We start from the raw sequence: 17,610 nt of genomic DNA on the forward strand, positions 1-17,610 counted from the left end.
TTTATTTCACTCTGGGGCCCTCGCCTTTGTAGAAACCCCGCTCCAACCTGAAGATCCCAGGAGACTTGACCAGGGACGTTTACAGTGAAGAGGTCCTATAAACAATTCCAGCCATCTAACCTCTCAGTCCCTCCTGCTGCAGTTTCGGTCCCTTTCTCCTCCTCCTCCAGCAACCACGCCCTCCATGAATCAGCTTCTTGCACCAGCAGATGAGCCCTTTAAAGGGATTGCATCAGGCGGGTGACTCACTGGGGCCCTCTGAGACCCTGGCTTCCCTCCTCTGGCATCCAGAAGCTGCTAGAAGGGTTCAGTGGCAGCAGCACCAACGACCGACCGTGGCCCTAATCCTTTGTCTCAGAGGTGTGAGCCGGTGTGCTGGCCGCATGTCTAACTCCTGGGTGTCTTTTCAGCTGTCTCCTGCGTCACTCTGTATCCATGTGTGGGCACACGTCGCCAAGCCTATGTGCCCTGCTGGGTTTTCCTAGGGGCGTGTGGCCAGGTGCTTCCGTGTATGTGCGTTTGTCATCTCCAAACAGGCAGTGCCAGGACACGAGAGCCAGTGTGAGTCTGGCTGTCTCCTCCTGTGTCCATCTCTTTGTCTCTCTGAATGCCTGGTGCCCACTGAGCTGACAGGGCTAAGTGACAACAGGAATCAAAACAGCTCCCGCTGTTGTTGTCACATGCTGTGTTAAGCACTTTAGAGGCATCTTCTAGGAAAAGGCCGGCCAAAGGGAGTCTGTTTACAGAAGAAGAAGCAGCTAGAGCTCTGAGAGGGGAAGTAACCTCTCCCAAGACACACAGCTAATAATGGCAAGGTTATGACTTGAACCAAGTCTGGCAGATGTGAGTCCTTGCTGCGTCTCTCACAAGCTGAGTGACTCCGTGTGAGTTCCCCAACCTTACCATTCTGTCGGAACACGGATCACACTTCATGGGGTCACTGAGAGGATTGGGTGAGGATGGAAACAGCTTCTCACAGGACATGGCCCGTAAGAGTGCTCACACTCACTTCAGTATAGTTGGGGACTGAAAGGCAGGCACAAAGGAGCCAGGCCAGGGCCCCCCAGCGTCTGTCTCTGACAAAGGGAAAAGCCTAGGGATTCCGGAAGCAAGCCCTGACTCTGCCAGCAATGAGTTTTGGGTTTTCCAGAGCTCTAATTATCAGCTAGATGAATCACTTGGAGCTGACACCACCATCCCCAACCCCCAGAGACTTTCCGTTGCTTCACAATATAGCATTTTAACAAAGAAGAGGAGGAGGAAGAAAAAAGAGGGGAGAAGTAATGAATAGAAACGAAAGGTGCCAGCCAGAGGAAATGAAAAACTGTCGTCAGGACACCAACATGAGGAGACTGGCTGCACCGTGCGCGCGCGCGCACACGCGCGCACACACACACACACACACACACACACACACGTCGCGCGCGCACGCGCGCGCTCCTGCTGCCTGCAGGCTCTCCAACTTTGGGTACACTGGCAGATGGTACTGCCATAACAAAGTGACGCCTGTCACAACAGCAGAGATGCTTGCTTGACGAGGTATAGGCAGATCTGCCTGTCACAGAAGCAGAGGAAGAAACCTTCACCCCTGAGGAGCTCCCTCATGCTTCTGTGACCCAGCATACCCTACTTACTGCTGGCTTCTGGCTTCTCCTTGTGGCCAAGCCCCAAGGCCTGGGTATGGCAAAGTTTCGAGTGCCAACCCCACACCCGGTCGGGGCCACCATTGATGTGATGTCTGGGACGCAGGACGGTGTGGTATAGTAGTTAAGATCATGGAGTTGGAGTCAGACAGACTTGAGTTCAAATCCCCACTGTGTTGTTCCCTGGCTCTTCGATCTGGAGATCTTGAGCAAGTCACCTCACCTCTCTGGGCCTGTTGGCTCCTCTGTAACATGAGGCTATGAATATATACCTCCAGGGTTGTTGTTAGGATGAAAGGAGAGGATTCTTCCGTTCCATGAAGATTTATGGTGTGCCTGCTAGGTGCAGAGCACTGAGTTAGATGGTGGGGGTCCAGGGGGACCAAACAGACTATGGCTCTGCCCTCCTCCTGCCCCTGGCACAGGCCCTAGCCGGTAGTCGGAGTCAGCAAGTGGTAGCTATTTATGACGACCATCTTGGCATTCAGCCATTAACTTCACCATGGGACCTGAGGAGAGCCCTCCCCCTTCCCTTTCACTCTGAAGAAGCTGGGCCTCAGTTTCCTCAACTGTAAAATGACAGAGTTGGATTGGACCAGTGGTTCCTGATCTTCTTGCCATCAAAGCTTCTCTTAGTATTTTCCCTCCACACGAGCCTCACATTCAGTAAGATTTTGTCTCCCATACAACCCACATCAAGTCATTTCTTCCCTTTTATTGATTATAAGCCTCGTTTTACAGACCCTAGGGCTTGTGATCAGGGGGAGCAAGCCAGAGTGACCACTACTCTGTTAGTGTAATTCCAGCCCGAAGCAGAGAGCACACCAGCTTGGTCACCCTTCACATACTATGTGGTATTTCTCTGGGTCCTTTGGGAAACATTGACAGGAGCTCAAGGGACCCCTGCTGCCCTTGGGCGGGGGGCCCTTCGGCTGGGGATGCCAGACTGGAACTCAGGGAGCTGGATGCTCTCCTTCATGTCCCATCTGGCTGAGAGCCGGGGGTGGGGGGGGCTGCATCACTCAGATGGCCCCCAGGGAGATCTGAACTTCCAGCTGTATGCCCACCCTGGCAGTCCCCTCCTCCAAATGACAGAGACCTAACACAGTGTGTGCCTCTTCTCTCCAGGAGGGCAGGGCAAGATGGGGACCCAGCAGGCTACCTGGAGCAATCAGAATTTCTTTGTTCAAGCATACGTGTACACCAACATGGGGGGCATGCTTGAACAAAGACCATGGCAACGAGCAGCAAAACACCAAATCCAGTGGGGCAATAACATTTGGAAGTATGTTTTTCATATTTTCTTTGGTGTCCCTCCCTTCCCTTATGCAGAGTTATGTTACTCTGCCTTCGTGACTTTGGGAAACAAATGATACAACAGAATGTAGAGCTCATTTTTAGCTTCTGAATTCCAAAAGCCTAGCCTTCAGGGAGGAATGGAAAGAATTTCTATCCACGGACAAATTTAGAAAACTGTAGCAAGGGGGATCTGGGAGACTGAGACTTGTGGGGGGGGGGTGTCCCTGAGACTAGACCAGCTTCTCCTCAGCCTGGGAGCTGGAGGGTGTCAGCTGGGTCTCAGGGCCTGGGGAGCACCGAGAGCTGTGCTCTTTTCCTGGGGGAGTGCCAGGAAGGAACAAAACCCTCCGAAGAAACAGCCGTGTGCTGCATTTGGGTAAACAGGGCCTAACTAAGCCAAGAGCCTAAGAATTTCCTGGGCCTAATAAGGCCTGGGAAAAGTAGAATAAAAATCTGAACACCGAGAGAGGTATGGGTTACTCCTAAAGGGGTCTGTGGGTCAGGGAGGAGCAACTTGGTGGCAGCCTGAGTGGGCTGACCACAAAAGGCCAGAAGGAAACGAGGACATCTCAGCGATGCTAGCATGATTGGATGAGCATCAGACCAGACCACCTTTCCCACGCTGGCCACCTTTAAGGGAAATGTGCTAGAATTCAACCAGTTCCAAGGAAAGGAAGAACTTTGAATCGGCGGCACTGAGTTTCTGCCACGCTGGCTGAATGGGGTGAAGTAGGAACTCAGCTGAGTTAGGAACCATTCAAGTTCTGCTTCTCACGCACTGGGAACTGGAACCACTATGCTCCTCACGCACAAGGCCTGGTATCATTTGCCCCAGCCCTGTCCCCTTCTCTAGCCTCACGTGCTTCTCTCTCCTCTGATGGTCTCAGTGGTCCGGTTACTGCCCCCACCCCCAGGGTGCCCGCCCCAGGACCTTTGCACTGGATGCTTATTCTGCCTTCCCTTGGCTCTTTAAACAGCAGGGTCCTTCTTGGTTTACATTTCGCTTCTTCAGACCACACTTTCCAAAATAAAACCATCTCTGTGTTCTCTCTAGAGTACCCTGTTTATTTCCTTCATGACATCTGTCAGAATTTTTACTTTTTTTAATTGTCAGTCTTCCCCTGTAGAACCTCAGCTTCCCGGGGGCAGGACCCTTGTCCATCCTGACGTTCCTTCAGCAGCTGGTATGGTGACTAGATAGCTTAGTGGAACGAATGGTGGGCAGCAGCTGGGGGAATCCGGCTCGCCACGGGCTGGTGGGCACTAAGCTCACCCCCCATTCCTTCCTGGGCCTCTGGCAGCCTTTCCCAGCAATCCAGGACCAGATGCCAAAAGACCCATATCCCTGGGGCTTGCAGATTTAGGGGTTCAGCATGAGTGTGTCTCAGCCGGCCTGTTTCCCCTCCTTTGGCTCTATCCTTCCAGCGCCTCACGTAGGGATGACAGTGGGCCTGCGGGGTCTGGCGCGCGATGCTTCCGATGTTTCCGGAATGAGGACACGTGCTTGGGTCTGAGCAGTCCGTGCTAGCCTGAGGGCTCCCCTCCCCGGCCTGGGGGCTCTCCCTTGCTCTGCTGAGGCCACAGAAGTGCTGGAACACCACTTAAAAGCGCGGGATCTCTCCTCCATCTCCAGGCCAAACTCCCAGCATAAGCCCTCTTCACGTTTGGAAACATCTGCAGACATGTGGGAGACATCTGCAAAGAGGCTGCTGTGGGACTCCCCGCATTCATCCCTCCGGACGGGGCGGCCCTCCCCGCTTACTGCAAGCACGCCGACATCCCCACGACATCCCCACAGCGAGGCCCTCCCTTCTGTGTCTGCCCTCTGGTTCCTCCGAGCGCGGCAGGTACCTTGTGGTGCCGCTCCCCTCACCTGGGGCTGTCAGAGGGGCCTGGAAACTCAGAGTTGTCGTCTCCCTGCTAGAACCCACTGTTCTCTCCTGAAGGCGGAGGTCAAGTCTCAGGGACTTCTGGGACCTCTAGGCGATGAAATAAACAGTATTCCAAAGAATCATGGTGGGTGGGTGTGTGGGTGTTAATGATGCAGATTCCTGGGTTCTGGATTCTGGTTCACATCGGGGAAGGGGGAGCCAGCAAAGCGGCTTTTCCAGACACGTCCCGGTGGGTTCTGATGAGGTGGGTCAAGGACAACACTTTGACAAAGACTGGGAGGGAAGGTGAACGCGGTGCCTTGGGCTGCTAGCGCCCAAGTGGGCACTCAAGTCCCCCTGGAGAAGTGAAAGCATCCGAAGGTCAAAGGCCCCTGCCTTACTTGAGACTCGGGTGCGGCAGTCCTCAGGCTGGATTTCCGCTCGTGGTTCTTGACCACCTCCCCCACTAGACCGTAAGGCCCGCTCCGGAAGGGACCCAATCTAATTCGACAGTGTGTGCTCAGCAGAAGGCCTGGCACACGGCAGCTGCTCTGTGGATGTTTGATGAGGACACAGCTGCTTTTATTGAGATGGTTGCTTGCCCGTGGCAGGGCTGGTATGGCTGCAAGGCAGCTATGACAAAGAGAGCCACTTCTTCCTGAGGACCCCCAAACTTCTCAGAATCGGAGCCTGATTTCTTGCTGTTGGATGAGCTCCCACACTCGAGGGGAGCACCCAGGATTACCTCAACCTCCCTACCTCAGGGAAGAGCAAGGAGACGAACAGCCTCTTCAACAGGGAATCTGAACAGAAAAGCCACTTTCCATCTGGCCAGACTGAAGCACTCACCTACAATTCTCAAACTTTGCTGCTTATTAGTATCACCTGAGAAACTTTTTTTTTATTTTTTTATTTTTTGAGAAACTTTTTTTTTAAAGATTTTATTTATTTATTTGAGAGAGAGAGAGAGAGAAGGAGCAGGGGGAGCAGCAGAGGGAGATGGAGAAGCAGGCTCCCCGCTGAGCAGGGAGCCCGACTCGAGGCTCGATCTCAGGACCCTGGGATCATGACCGAAGCCGAAGGCAGACACTTAACCAACTGAGCCCCCCAGGCGACCCTCACCTGAGAAACTTAAAAAGAATCCCAGTGTCCAGGCTACACCCAATACCAATGAAATCTGAATAGCTGATGGTGGGACAGGTGATGGCAATGTGCTGCCAAGTTTAAGCACCACTGCCCTATGACGTAGGACCCACACGGAGCCCAGCACACATCAGGGAAAGCATGAGGCACGGACTTGTTTGTATCCAAGTTTTCTGAGAAAGCAAACACAACTGTGAGAAACCGGAACGCTCAGGGGTGGCTCAGGCTGAGTACACACGAGAACCCTCGCTGGGAGAGGGCTGAAAACGATTTGGCAGATTCCCTAAATCAGTAAATCAGATTCCGATGTAAATGATCAAGGCCACAGACAGGTAAGTAGGATCCCAGAGTGAGTCTAGGAGACGGGACCCTGTGAAAGGCAGCTGTGACTGGGCCGGCCCCGCTCTCTTTCCGGGCTCTGGGCAGGGAGGGGAGCAGGCGGTTGGCTCAGTAGAACTCTGGAGGAACCTGAGTGGGGACTGGAGCTGGCCGAGGGAAAGGCTCATTTATACTTTTTGGAGGGAAATTCCCGCCGGCCTTGGCCCTTGCTGCCGAAGTTGCGCACCCGGTGGATGACCTGCAGCTGCTGCTCAATGGTCGCTGTGATGTTCACATCATCTGGGATGTGGACATAGCGGACATTACGGCCCGTCACGAAGAGGTCATCCAGCTCGACCTGATGCCCCCAGCGGTCTGTGTAGGTGACGTTGGCCAGGCGGATGTTCATGAAAGCATCCACATTGTCTATGCGTCCGCGGGCCACGCTCTCATCCCGCAGGTCCACGGTGGTTACCTGGCCCTGGAGGCCCTGCAGCAGGATAATCAGGCTGTTCTCAGAGATGGTCCGCTCCTTCACCGAGTGGCTCACTGCCATTCTTCCACACCGAAGACTGCTGGCTGTGGGGGGAGAAGCACACAGACGGGAGCTGTGGCAAGCTAGGGGCTGCAACTGCCAACTCACCTCTACCAGGCTCTAGCACAGACCTCTCCAAGTCGGCCTGGCTCCCCAATCTCTGTGTCTAAGGAACACCCTTTGGTGCCAGGTGCTTCGTGCACACGTCTCACAGAATCTTCACGCTACCAGGCAAGCGAAGAATTACTTACACTCATTTTGTAAATAAAATATGAGCGAGAGATGTGACTTGCCCAAGGTCACATAGCTGATACGTGGAGGTGCTGGGATTCAAATCTATCACTGCCTGACTCCCAACCTCACACCGCTACTTCTGAACCCTCACTGCAAGGCAGAATCACCTGGTGAGTTTTTACCGGCTGCCACCGCCCCCAGAGGGTCTGATTCATTTGGTCAGGGGTGGGGCCCGGGTATCCAATTTTTAAAAGCTCCACAAGTAATTCTGATGTGCGTCCAAGTTTGAGAACCGCTGCTCTAAAGTGTAGTTTACACCCTTGCCAGGCTGTGGACCAGCACTTTCAGCATCACCCAGGCACTGGCTAGGAATGCAGAAGCCCGGGCGCTTAGGTGGCTCAGTTGGTTAAGTCAGCCTTCGGCTCAGGTCATGATCCCAGCGTCCTGGGATCAAGTCCCAGGTCGGGCTCCTTGCTCAGCCGGGAGCCTGCTTCTCCCTCTCCCTCTGTCCCTCCCGCTGCTTGTGCTCTCTCTCGCTCTCAAATAAAAAATAAATCTTAAAAAAAAAAAAAGAAAAAGAATGCAGAATCTCTGGTCTCTCCCCAGACTGACTGAAAGAATCTGCACTTTATCATGACCCCTATATCAATCACCAGTAGTTCTCAAATGTTAGTGTGTATCGGAGTCATCTGAGGACATGTTAAATTGCAGAATGCTGGGCTCCCCTCTCAGTTTCAAACTTACTAGGTCTGAGGTGGTGCCCAGTAATGTAATTTCTAACATGTTTTCAGTTAACACTGATATTGCTGGTCTGGAGCCCATGCTCCCGGAGTGACTGGTCTACACCATGCAGCCACCATGGAAGTAGAAATTTTGGTAAATTGGAAAAAAACAAAAACAAAAAACCGCAACATGGCAGCATATAAAACACATAGGTTTTGAAGGCAGAGAAAAATAGGTTGGAATCCTCACTCCACCCACAAACTGTAAACCTAGGACAGTTACTTAATGTCTCTGAACCTGTTTCCACATCTATTAAACCAGAGGCTAAACGAGGCTAACAGAATCTGCCCACACGGAATGTACTTTGCTTTCATCACGTCTTGATGCTGTATTAATGTAACTCTCTTATCTAGCCCCTCTTTTCAGACTCTCAGTGGAAGGTGGTGGAACTTTCCCCCCTAAGACCTCACTCAACCCCTACCCGGGCTGTGCAGGGTGGCATTCAGTGTAGCAAGCCGGACCACACCACCGATGGGGTCGTCGGGCCGGAGGAGTGTAAGGACCCCACCCAGGCTTCACCAGAATGCGCCCCGGCGAGGATAAGGGCTGCCCGGAGGGACTGCAAAGGAGCAGTCCCGGGCTCTAGGACGGGCTCTGCCACTTCCGAGGAGAGCGACCTCGAGCAAGCCGCTTAGCTTCTTCAAGCCTGTTAGCCCAGCGGGAAAATGGGGATGGTGACGACCCTTTACTCACGGAGCAGTGGGGGTGGGCGTGGGGAGACGGGCTCTACTCCGCAAATCGGGAAGGAAGCGCTTCCCCCGCTCCCCGCGGCTCTCCGGGGTTCCGGGCGCCCCCGCGCTCCGCCCCAGGCTCTGGGACCCACCGCACCGGATTCCTTCCGCTTCCCGGTCCACCCCGCCGCCGAAGCTAGCGGGCGCCTGGCCGAGCGGCCTCCCTCCCGCGGCGGGACCAAGAAGCCACGGCAACAGCTGGGCCACTCTGTCCTCCCCGACCATAGAGAGCGCGGCCGACGCAGGCCCGCGCCACCGCGGACGCGCCCGGAACTACAACCCCCAGAATGCCTGGCGGGCCGCGGGCCGCGGGCTCGCACTCGCACTCCGGCGACTCCGGGCCTGCGTCGCGGGGTGTCTCTTTCACTAGAGCCATTCATTCTTTCAACAAATACTCATTGAACCTCCACCGTGCGTCAGGCCGCCTCCCCGGCTCTGGACACACATCAGTGACCAAGGAGACGAGCTCCCTGATCTGGTGACCCGTAAATCTACTTGGGGGCGGACGTCCATAAGAAAACAAACAAGAGGGGCGCCTGGGTGGCTCAGTCGGTTAAGCGACTGCCTTCGGCTCAGGTCATGATCCCAGGGTCCTTGGATCGAGCCCCACATCGGGCTCCCTGCTCAGCGGGAAGCTTGTTTCTCCCTCTCCCTCTCCCACTCCCCCTGCTTGTGTTCCCTCTCTCGCTGTCTCTCTCTCAAATAAATAAATAAAATCTTTAAAAAAAAAACAAGAAAATGATAAAAGCCCTTCAGAGAATTAAAATAGGGTGATGTGATAGTGACTGGGTGGCTTTTTATTGAACGATCAGGGATGTCCTGAGAAGGTGACATCTGAGTGGAGATCAATGACATAAAACCAACTTGTGAAAACTAGGGGAAGAGCACTGCAATTAGAGGGAACTGTTTGTGCCAAGGACCTGGTGGAAATGTGCTTGCCAATTTGGAAAAACGGAGAAGGCAGTAAGACAGGACAGTCGTATGCCAAGAGGTGGGAGAGGGAGGCAAGAGCCCGAGCACTTGCGGCTTTGTAAGCCAAGGTAAGGGGTTTGGAGGCAGTGCCTAGCTTCAAATCGGCTCCCTGCTAACTGACTTTCCACAAGTGAATCATCCTCTTTGTGCCCAGGTTTCCTCATGTATTACTAGAAGTGCAATGATGGGCTATTAAAGGGGAGTGTGTGACGTGATCTGATTTACATTTTTCAAAGGTCACTCTATAGCCATGGTAAAAGCCTCAATTTCCCTGTTAGAAAAAAACAAGGTAATATCTATTTCAGAGAACTGACCTCCATTCATACATGAAAGCACCTGGTTCTATAGGAGGTAGGCTTGTTTCATTCCTTCACTCTCTCATTCATTGATTTCCAGCTCCCCCAGAAGCCTTCCCCTTTTCCCAAAGATCACAGTTGGTCTCTTCTCATCCTAAAAATACAGTCTGCCTTTGTCCATGCAAACTACTCTTGTTCTCCTACCTTCCACACTTGAACTTCTCGAGGAGGCCTCTACACCTGTGGTTCTCCAAGTGTAGTCCTTTTTCCAACTTCATGACCATTCTCCTGTTTTGTTTTGTTTTTTTCTGGGGCATTGTATCATTTGGTTTCACAGATTTCTGATTGTTTCTTCTCCATCTCTCTCTCTTTTTAAACCCCATTTCATTCTCCTGCTCCCTAACGTGTGTGCTTTCTCTGGGGCTGTATTCCCAGCCTCGCTCTCTAATTGGTCATGTCTATCCATGCTGCCTGCTACTATGTGCTGAAGTCTCTTGTCTAGCTCACTAGCAGAGACTGCTCTACGGAACTCCATTTCCCAACTGTCTGTTGCTTATTCCCACATGTCTTAATGGTCCTTGAAAGTCAGCATGTCTACAAGACAGATTTATCAAGTCCTTTCCAAATCAGCTGTTGTTCTGATTTTTTCTATTTCTGTGGTTGCTACTGCCATTTTCCAGCTACTCAAATTGGGCACCTTGAATAAACATGATAACTTTGGTCATTTCTTGATTCCCTACACCTGTCAGTCACTGAGCCCTGCAAATTCTTGGAAGAAGGGTCTCCCACCCTTCACTTGCCTTTTTATTCTGACTGCCGCCAACCCAGTTGAGATCTTTCTCTTATTTGATTCATTATAAAAACCATCTTACTGGTCTTTGTGTCTCATGATCATTTGCCAACGGATTCAAAATATAGTTATGGTCTTATCATTTACCTGCTAATAAAACTTTTGATTCACTAGCAGAATAAAGTTCTAGTGCTGACATTGATCTGATTCCAGCTCACGTTCCATCTGGATCTCTTTCAGGTTCTCTACTCAAACCCTCCAGCCAGTGTTTCTTAAAGTGTGGTGTGGGAACAAGTTGCCTCCATGGAAGGCTTTGTTTCACGGAATCAGAAGCAGAGTTTGGAGAGCTGCACATCCAATAATGCACACTAAAATTTGAGATCCAATGTCCTCCTCTCTAGTTAGACCTAGCCACTCAGCAACTCAGACAAGCCCTCCACTCCTGCCTCTGCCTTTGTTATCCTGCTGCATCTGCCTTGGATCCTTTCTTGTTTATCTTTGGATGTTAAGTCCAATCCCTCCTTCAAAGCCTGGCTCAATTGCTGTACCTTTCTGAAGTCTTCACCAATTACCCCATTTGGGAGTGATCTCTCCCCTAACCCCTGTAACATTTTGCTTGCTGTATGTTTGCTTGTCATATGCAGATTCACCATACTTATTTATGTTAATCTTATTTCCTCCCCTACTAGTCTCCTGGGTGCTGAGACAAAGAGAAGGCCTTAGGAGGCCCAAATGCTTCACACTACAAGACGGTTATATGAGGAACACTGGCTTTATGATTGTGGTGAGAAGGTGACAGGGATCTGAATGAAGACGGTGGCAGTGGGAATGGAAAGAAGGGCTGAATGTTAAAGACTGAAATAAGCTAATCAGACTCCCTGAAGGCTGATTAGATCTGGAGTGTGGGTGGGAAGAGGAGGAATCAATGACTAACATTTTTTTTTTTTTAAGATTTACTTATTGCGGCGCCCAAGTGTCTTGCAGTCAGCTCAGGTCATGATCCTGGGGTCCTGGGATCGAGCCCCATGTCGGGCTCCCTGCTCAGCGGGGAGTCTTCTTCTCCCTCTGCCTCTTTCCTCTGCTCGTGCTCTCTCTCTCTCAAATAAATGGATAAAAGATTTATTTATTTATTTGAGGGGGAGCGCACTCAGGGGGAGGGGCAGAGGGAGAGGGAGAGAGAGAATCTCAAGCAGACTCCCTGTTGAGCACAGAGCCCGAGGCAGGCCTCGAATCCCAAGACCTTGAGATCATGACCTGAGCTGAAATCAAGAGTTGGACGCTTAACCGACTGAGCCACCCAGGAACCCCTAAAAAAAATTTTTTTTAAGTTTATTTATTTTTTTAGTAATTTCTATACCCAGCATGGGGGCTCGAACTCACAATGCCCTGGTCAAGAGTTGCTTGCTCTTCCGACTGAGCCCACCAGGAGTCCCTTGATGATTTTAAATTTTAAATTTTAACTCTGGGTATCTTGAGAGATGGTGGAATGACCCTGTGGGGGCTATCTCATTTTTTGGCTACTCAGCCAATTAATCTCCTTTCCCCACAGTTGGGGAAATCTGACGTTCTATGCATTTCGGTGGCAAGTGGGGTTCTGCTTCCCACTACAGGTGATTTAAGGGCCAGATGTTGTCTCTGGTCCTCGTCAGTTATGGCGTGTGCTTGTGACCTAAGCCAGCAGGGACTGTTCAGGCCCCATCCCGGGGTCTGTGCCATCCAGGCCTCGTTGCTGGTCCTCTCCTGTGCTGCCCTGCCCTTCCTGGGCTCCCGGCCACCCTCTCACGCTTCTCCAGTCTTCCTGACAACCGTGAGTTGCCTGAAGCCCTTTAAGTACATTCCTTCTCTAGTTAAGTAGCCAGAATTGGTTTCAGGTTTTTGCAATCCAACACCTAGCCTAGTACTGGGTCCACTTGAATTGCGTTCATTTCAGGAGCTTGAATGTCTCTGTTCCCTTTAGATGTGCTGTTCTGGTTCAGTTTCTTTCTTTCTTTTTTTTTTTTAAAGATTTTATTTATTTATTTGAGAGAGAGAGAGTGAGAGAGAGAAAGAGCACAAGAGGGGGGAGTGGGAGAGGGAGAAGCAGACTCCCTGCCGAGCAGGGAGCCCGATGCGGGACTCGATCCCGGGACTCCAGGATCATGACCCGAGCCGAAAGCAGTCGCTTAACCAACTGAGCCATCCAGGCGCCCCTGGTTCAGTTTCTAATTGTCAGAGGGTCACAGAATCCTGAGAGGGCAATTCCCAGGTCACCTGCTCCTAGTGTGCAAACTCCTCGACAGTCACTTGCTCCCAGGTGTTTGAGTCCATTGTTAGGATGTTTTTGGTAACTTCTACCCATTGCGTCTAGTTCCTTTCTGTGGAAAGTTGTCCTATTCTGTATTACATTTAATGATTTATTTATTTGAGAGAGAGAGAGAGAGACCGTGCACGCTGGAGCCGGGGGAGGGGCAGAGGGAGAGGGGAAGCAGACCCCCAGCTGAGCACGGAGCCCCACTCAGGGCTCAGTCTCAACGACCCTGAGGTCATGACCTGAGCCGAAACCAAGAGTCAGATGCTCAACTGACTGAGCTACCCAGGCGCCCCTGTATTATATTTAATTTTAGAAGTTTCTTTAGCCTTTTGAAAGTAAGGTAAATGTACCAAATAAGTAAAAATGACATTAGTGTTGGACACTGAGTTATGAGGTGATGTGGAAGATCTCAGGGAAAGTGAGCCTGCAGTTCAGGCGAGGAGGGGGTCACAGAGATTTGCGAGTCAATAGTAATCGCTGAAAATAACAGCCTCTTGGGAAGAAAGTGATGTCAACACTTTTGGGGGCACAGGAGAGCCTGTGGTCTGGGGGGCAGGGTGAGGGGGGGAGATGAGAAGAGAGTGAGGAATGGGGAGAGAAGCGGGGGGTGAAACAGGGGCCATCTGGCAATTGACCTAGCCATCTTTTTTTAAGATTTATTTATTTTGAGAGAGAGAGAAAATGAGAGTGCACACAAGCCGGAGGGAGGGGTGGAGGGAGAGGGAAGAGCAGACTTCCCGCTGTGTGGAGCTCACCCTAGGGCTCAATCCCAGGTCCCTTGAATGATGGATGACCTGAGCTGAAGGCAGATGCTTAACTGACTGAGCCACCCAGGCGCTCCTGACCTGGCCATTTTGACAGACTTTTTAAAAATGGCTACAGCAACATCTGTACCATGCAGGGCAATCCTCAATCAGGAGCCACTGAGGGAGAGAGAGGAAGTGTGGTCAGAAAGTAGGATGTGAGCCACTGTGGCCAAAGGGGGAGAGAGTTTGAGGAAGAAAATGGAGTTTATTTATTTATTTATTTTTAAAGATTTTATTTATTTATTTGACAGAGAGAGACACAGCGAGAGGGGGAACACAAGCAGGGGGAGTGGGAGAGGGAGAAGCAGGCTTCCCGCAGAGCAGGGAGCCTGATGCGGGGCTCAATCCCAGGACCCTGGGATCATGACCTGAGCCGAAGGCAGACGCTTAATGACTGAGCCACCCAGGCGCCCCGAAAATGGAGTTTAGCAGGGTCAAGAAGAGCCTTCCAAAGGCCCAGGGGAATGGGGATGAGAGCAGGCCATTGCATCGGGCAGAGTCAGAGTCAGGGCTGGAGGAGAAGGGAGAAGGATCTGTGTGGTGACAGGAGCTGGAGGACTGGGGGGATGCGGGAGGTGACCAGGAAGCCTGGAGTGTGGCTGAGTGAACAGAGGGACAAGGACCACCTGGAGAAGCAGAGTCCCAAGGTGTGGGTGGGAGCATTTGGCTGGGAGTTCATCCTCAGCAGCCATTCAGATACATGTCTGAGGTGCAGAAAGAAGGCTGGGTGTGACTGAGAGAAGAAAGGGTACATACAGATCAAAGATATGCTGAAGTGGGGAGGAGAAATGAAGGAAAGCACATGAAAAAGTGGTAACTGAAGGGCGCCTGGGTGGCTCAGTCGTTAAGCGTCTGTCTTCGGCCCGGGTCATGATCCCGGGGTCCTGGGATCCAGCCCCGCATCGGGCTCCCTGCTCGGCGGGAAGCCTGCTTCTCCCTCTCCCACTCCCCCTGCTTGTGTTCCCTCTCTCTCTGTGTCTCTCTCTATCAAATAAATAAAATCTAAAAAAAAAAAAGTGGTAACTGAAGCTGAGAGGCCTTTAGGATAGGACATCCAGAAAACCTGCATCAAAGGTCCTTGGCGGACACCATGACTTCCCCTTGGACCGCCCCCCACAAAAAAAACAATGGCCTCAACATTTCAAAAGTTAGAGAGTTTTATAAAGACAAAGGAGGGCAGAGTGATCTGAGGCAAATGTGCGTGTCGCAGATTTAGGAGTCCTGGGCCTGCCCCAGCTCTTAGCGGAGTAGCTTCACCATGACTAATGCAATTGGGGTTTTATGTAGTTTGGGGAACTGACAGAGAAGGTAATGTTATTTTTGTCAGCAAAGGCACCACTGGCCAGAAACAAAAAGAATGTAGTGTGTGTGTGTGTGTGTGTGTGTGTGTGTGTGTGTGAGTAGTGGGGGGAAGTGTTAATCAAATAATTCAGAGTAATTTCCATTGGCCCTTGGAATGCATTTTGACGTTCTCATTTGAAAAGGGTGAGTTATGATCTGAGAATTTATTTCACATTAAGTCACAAAGCTGTGAGGGCAAGATCCAACTGTGATGGGGTTTCTGTACTCCAACCCCTGGTAAACACTTCCTTTAACCCCCTCTCCTGCCAGCCATCCAGGAATTTGGCAGCTGAGGAGGAGTTACCCAGGGCACAATACAAAGGGAGTGAAGGTTACAATAAAGGTTGTATTAGTTTTCAGATTTTAATTTGGGTCTTTATGATGAGGTACTATGGTAAATAGATATATTTTCTAAAGTTTGCATTTCTCTTTCTGTGGTTTTCCATGGCTTAAGTTGACCTCTATCCTGGATATAAACCGGTGATAAAGCAGGTGCAAGTGGATGAGGGACTGTGACCCTGTTTAGACCTGAGGATCTCCGGGATCTGGTTACCATGTTGGGGGTGGAAAAAGTGAGTTCACCTTTAAGAACTGCTAGATACATGGGGTGCCTGGGTGGCTCAGTCGGTTGGGGGTCTGCCTTCAGCTCAGGTCATGATCCCAGAGTCTGGGGTTTGAGCCCCACGTTGAGCTCCCTGCTCAGTGGGGAGCCTACTTCTCCCTCTCCCACTCCCCCTACTTGTGCTCTCTCTCTCTGTCAGGTGAACAAATAAAATCTTGAAAAAAAAAAAAAAAGAATTGCTAGATACATATGTGGACTAGGTGGCTTTCCTCTTAGAACTGAGGGCAGGGCTAAATACACCTATCCCCCTTTTCTTTTTCCCCTTCACTCTCACTTTTTACACCTTTCTTCTGGGAGCCATTAAAGAACTTTCGTTCAGAAGACTTTTCTAGAACTTCGCCTTCCATAATCTGTAGGGCATGCCAACACTATATGAACAGGAATGGAATAGTTTGAAACTCAGCTGTGAAGAGGTTAGTCACAGGAGAGCTGAAAGAGAGCAAATTTACCCCTGAAGCATGGAGTGGGGGGCGGTGTGGGTATAAATCCCAGTTCTCAGCTCCCACCTGGGGCAGGGCCTAGCAATCTATACACTCATCACTGTAACTGGGCGAGCCGGCTTTAAGCCCGTGAACAAGTTCTTTCTCTTTCTTCCAGGTGAGGGAACCAAGGCTCAGTGAGAGTGACTGCCCAAGAGGTCATGGTGAATTTGGGGCAGGGCTGGGGCCAGAGCCCAATGTCCTGACTCTGACGACAGGCCACCTTCCCCTGAAGCGCACTGGGCACCACGGTAGGATACTCTCGTACGCGGGGGCCCGGTTTTAAATGAACACTATTGTGTTGTTAGTACCCAGCCCACATTCTTGCCAGAGCAATCCCTGTCTTCCATTTTCTTTGCCTCTTCTTGCCTCCTTTCTCTGCATGCCCTCAAACACCACACAGGTAAACTTGTTTTTCTCAATATCTGTGCAAGTACAGAGACATGAAAGTCAAAGGTTGCCTCATCACAAGGCTGCCCTACCGGAGATCTGTATCTTGTTTATTTACTGAGGGAACAGACACGTTTGAAATCATCCGAATGGCTCTGGGATAGGTGAGGGGAGGAGGCTGCTTCTCGGCAGCTGGTGGCCCACCTCCAAGGCCCTAGGACAGGCCTGGAGCAAGCAGTGAAGCCTGGGTTTGTAGCAGCATGGTGGGAACCTGACTCAGAACAGGATAGAACCTTTTCCTTCATCTGTCACCTTTTCAGGCCACCCCAACTAGTGTCCAGATTGCTTAAAAGAGACTAAAACAGAGGGTACTTTATAAGCTGTAACAAGCAGCTTATGGCACGCTATGCTTCTCCTCCCCAAGAGACCTTCTGTGGGGTTCTGCAGGTAAGAAGTCTAACTCTCATTGGTAGGAAGCAACGTGAAGTTCATTTGGTGACTTATCTTTCTGTATCCAAATGCTATGCCTAAGGCAGGCTAAAGACAGCTTCCCTGGCCCTCACGTTCCAGAAGTACGTCTGCCTCCACTCTTGTCACGGTATGAGGGGCCAGAGTGGTCCCTGTGGTTGGTTCCATCCCAGGCAATGACCAGCTCAGCTCCATTTCTCTCTTGCCTTCCACCATTCTGGATATTCCCTCCATGGGACTCAATGGACCTTGACCTCTAGATGTTGGCTGGCCCTGAGCCTGCCAGTTACTCAGTCCAGGAGGATCATGTGGTGGAGGGCTAATGCTCCTTTCTGAAGCAGTTTGGGCAGCCCTGGCCTGAGATATTTTACATGGATCTTAATTAGACTTGGCCTCCTGCCAGGGGAAGTAACTCATCTGGTCCGTGGAAGGGAAAGTGGCACACCACGAGTGCCTCCCACGTATCCCATTCACTTACGGCTCTGCCTGGCCCCTGAGGGTGAAGTGGAGAGGGATATCATGGCACGTCATGCTGGGGGGTCTTTAGAAGGCAAGAACACTAAGTGGCAAAGGAAGACTCTGGGGGTGAGGCGTACATA

General features: G+C 51.3%; 1 protein-coding gene across 1 annotated transcript; it reads right to left on the reverse strand.

The window, feature by feature from the left end:
• Window positions 1-5,751: 5,751 nt before the first annotated feature.
• On the reverse strand, window positions 5,752-8,803 carry LSM10 (LSM10, U7 small nuclear RNA associated). Its single transcript, XM_006736536.3, has 2 exons — window positions 8,520-8,803; window positions 5,752-6,853 (listed from the first exon to the last, which is right to left on the reverse strand). Exon 2 carries the CDS (start codon window positions 6,828-6,830, stop codon window positions 6,459-6,461), a length of 372 nt encoding a protein of 123 aa, XP_006736599.1. The 5' UTR covers window positions 6,831-6,853; window positions 8,520-8,803; the 3' UTR covers window positions 5,752-6,458.
• Between the last annotated feature and the right edge of the window lie 8,807 nt (window positions 8,804-17,610).

Source organism: Leptonychotes weddellii, chromosome 4, assembly GCF_054177405.1.
Source record: "Leptonychotes weddellii isolate Sample4059 chromosome 4, ASM5417740v2, whole genome shotgun sequence".
Taxonomy (NCBI): domain Eukaryota; kingdom Metazoa; phylum Chordata; class Mammalia; order Carnivora; family Phocidae; genus Leptonychotes; species Leptonychotes weddellii.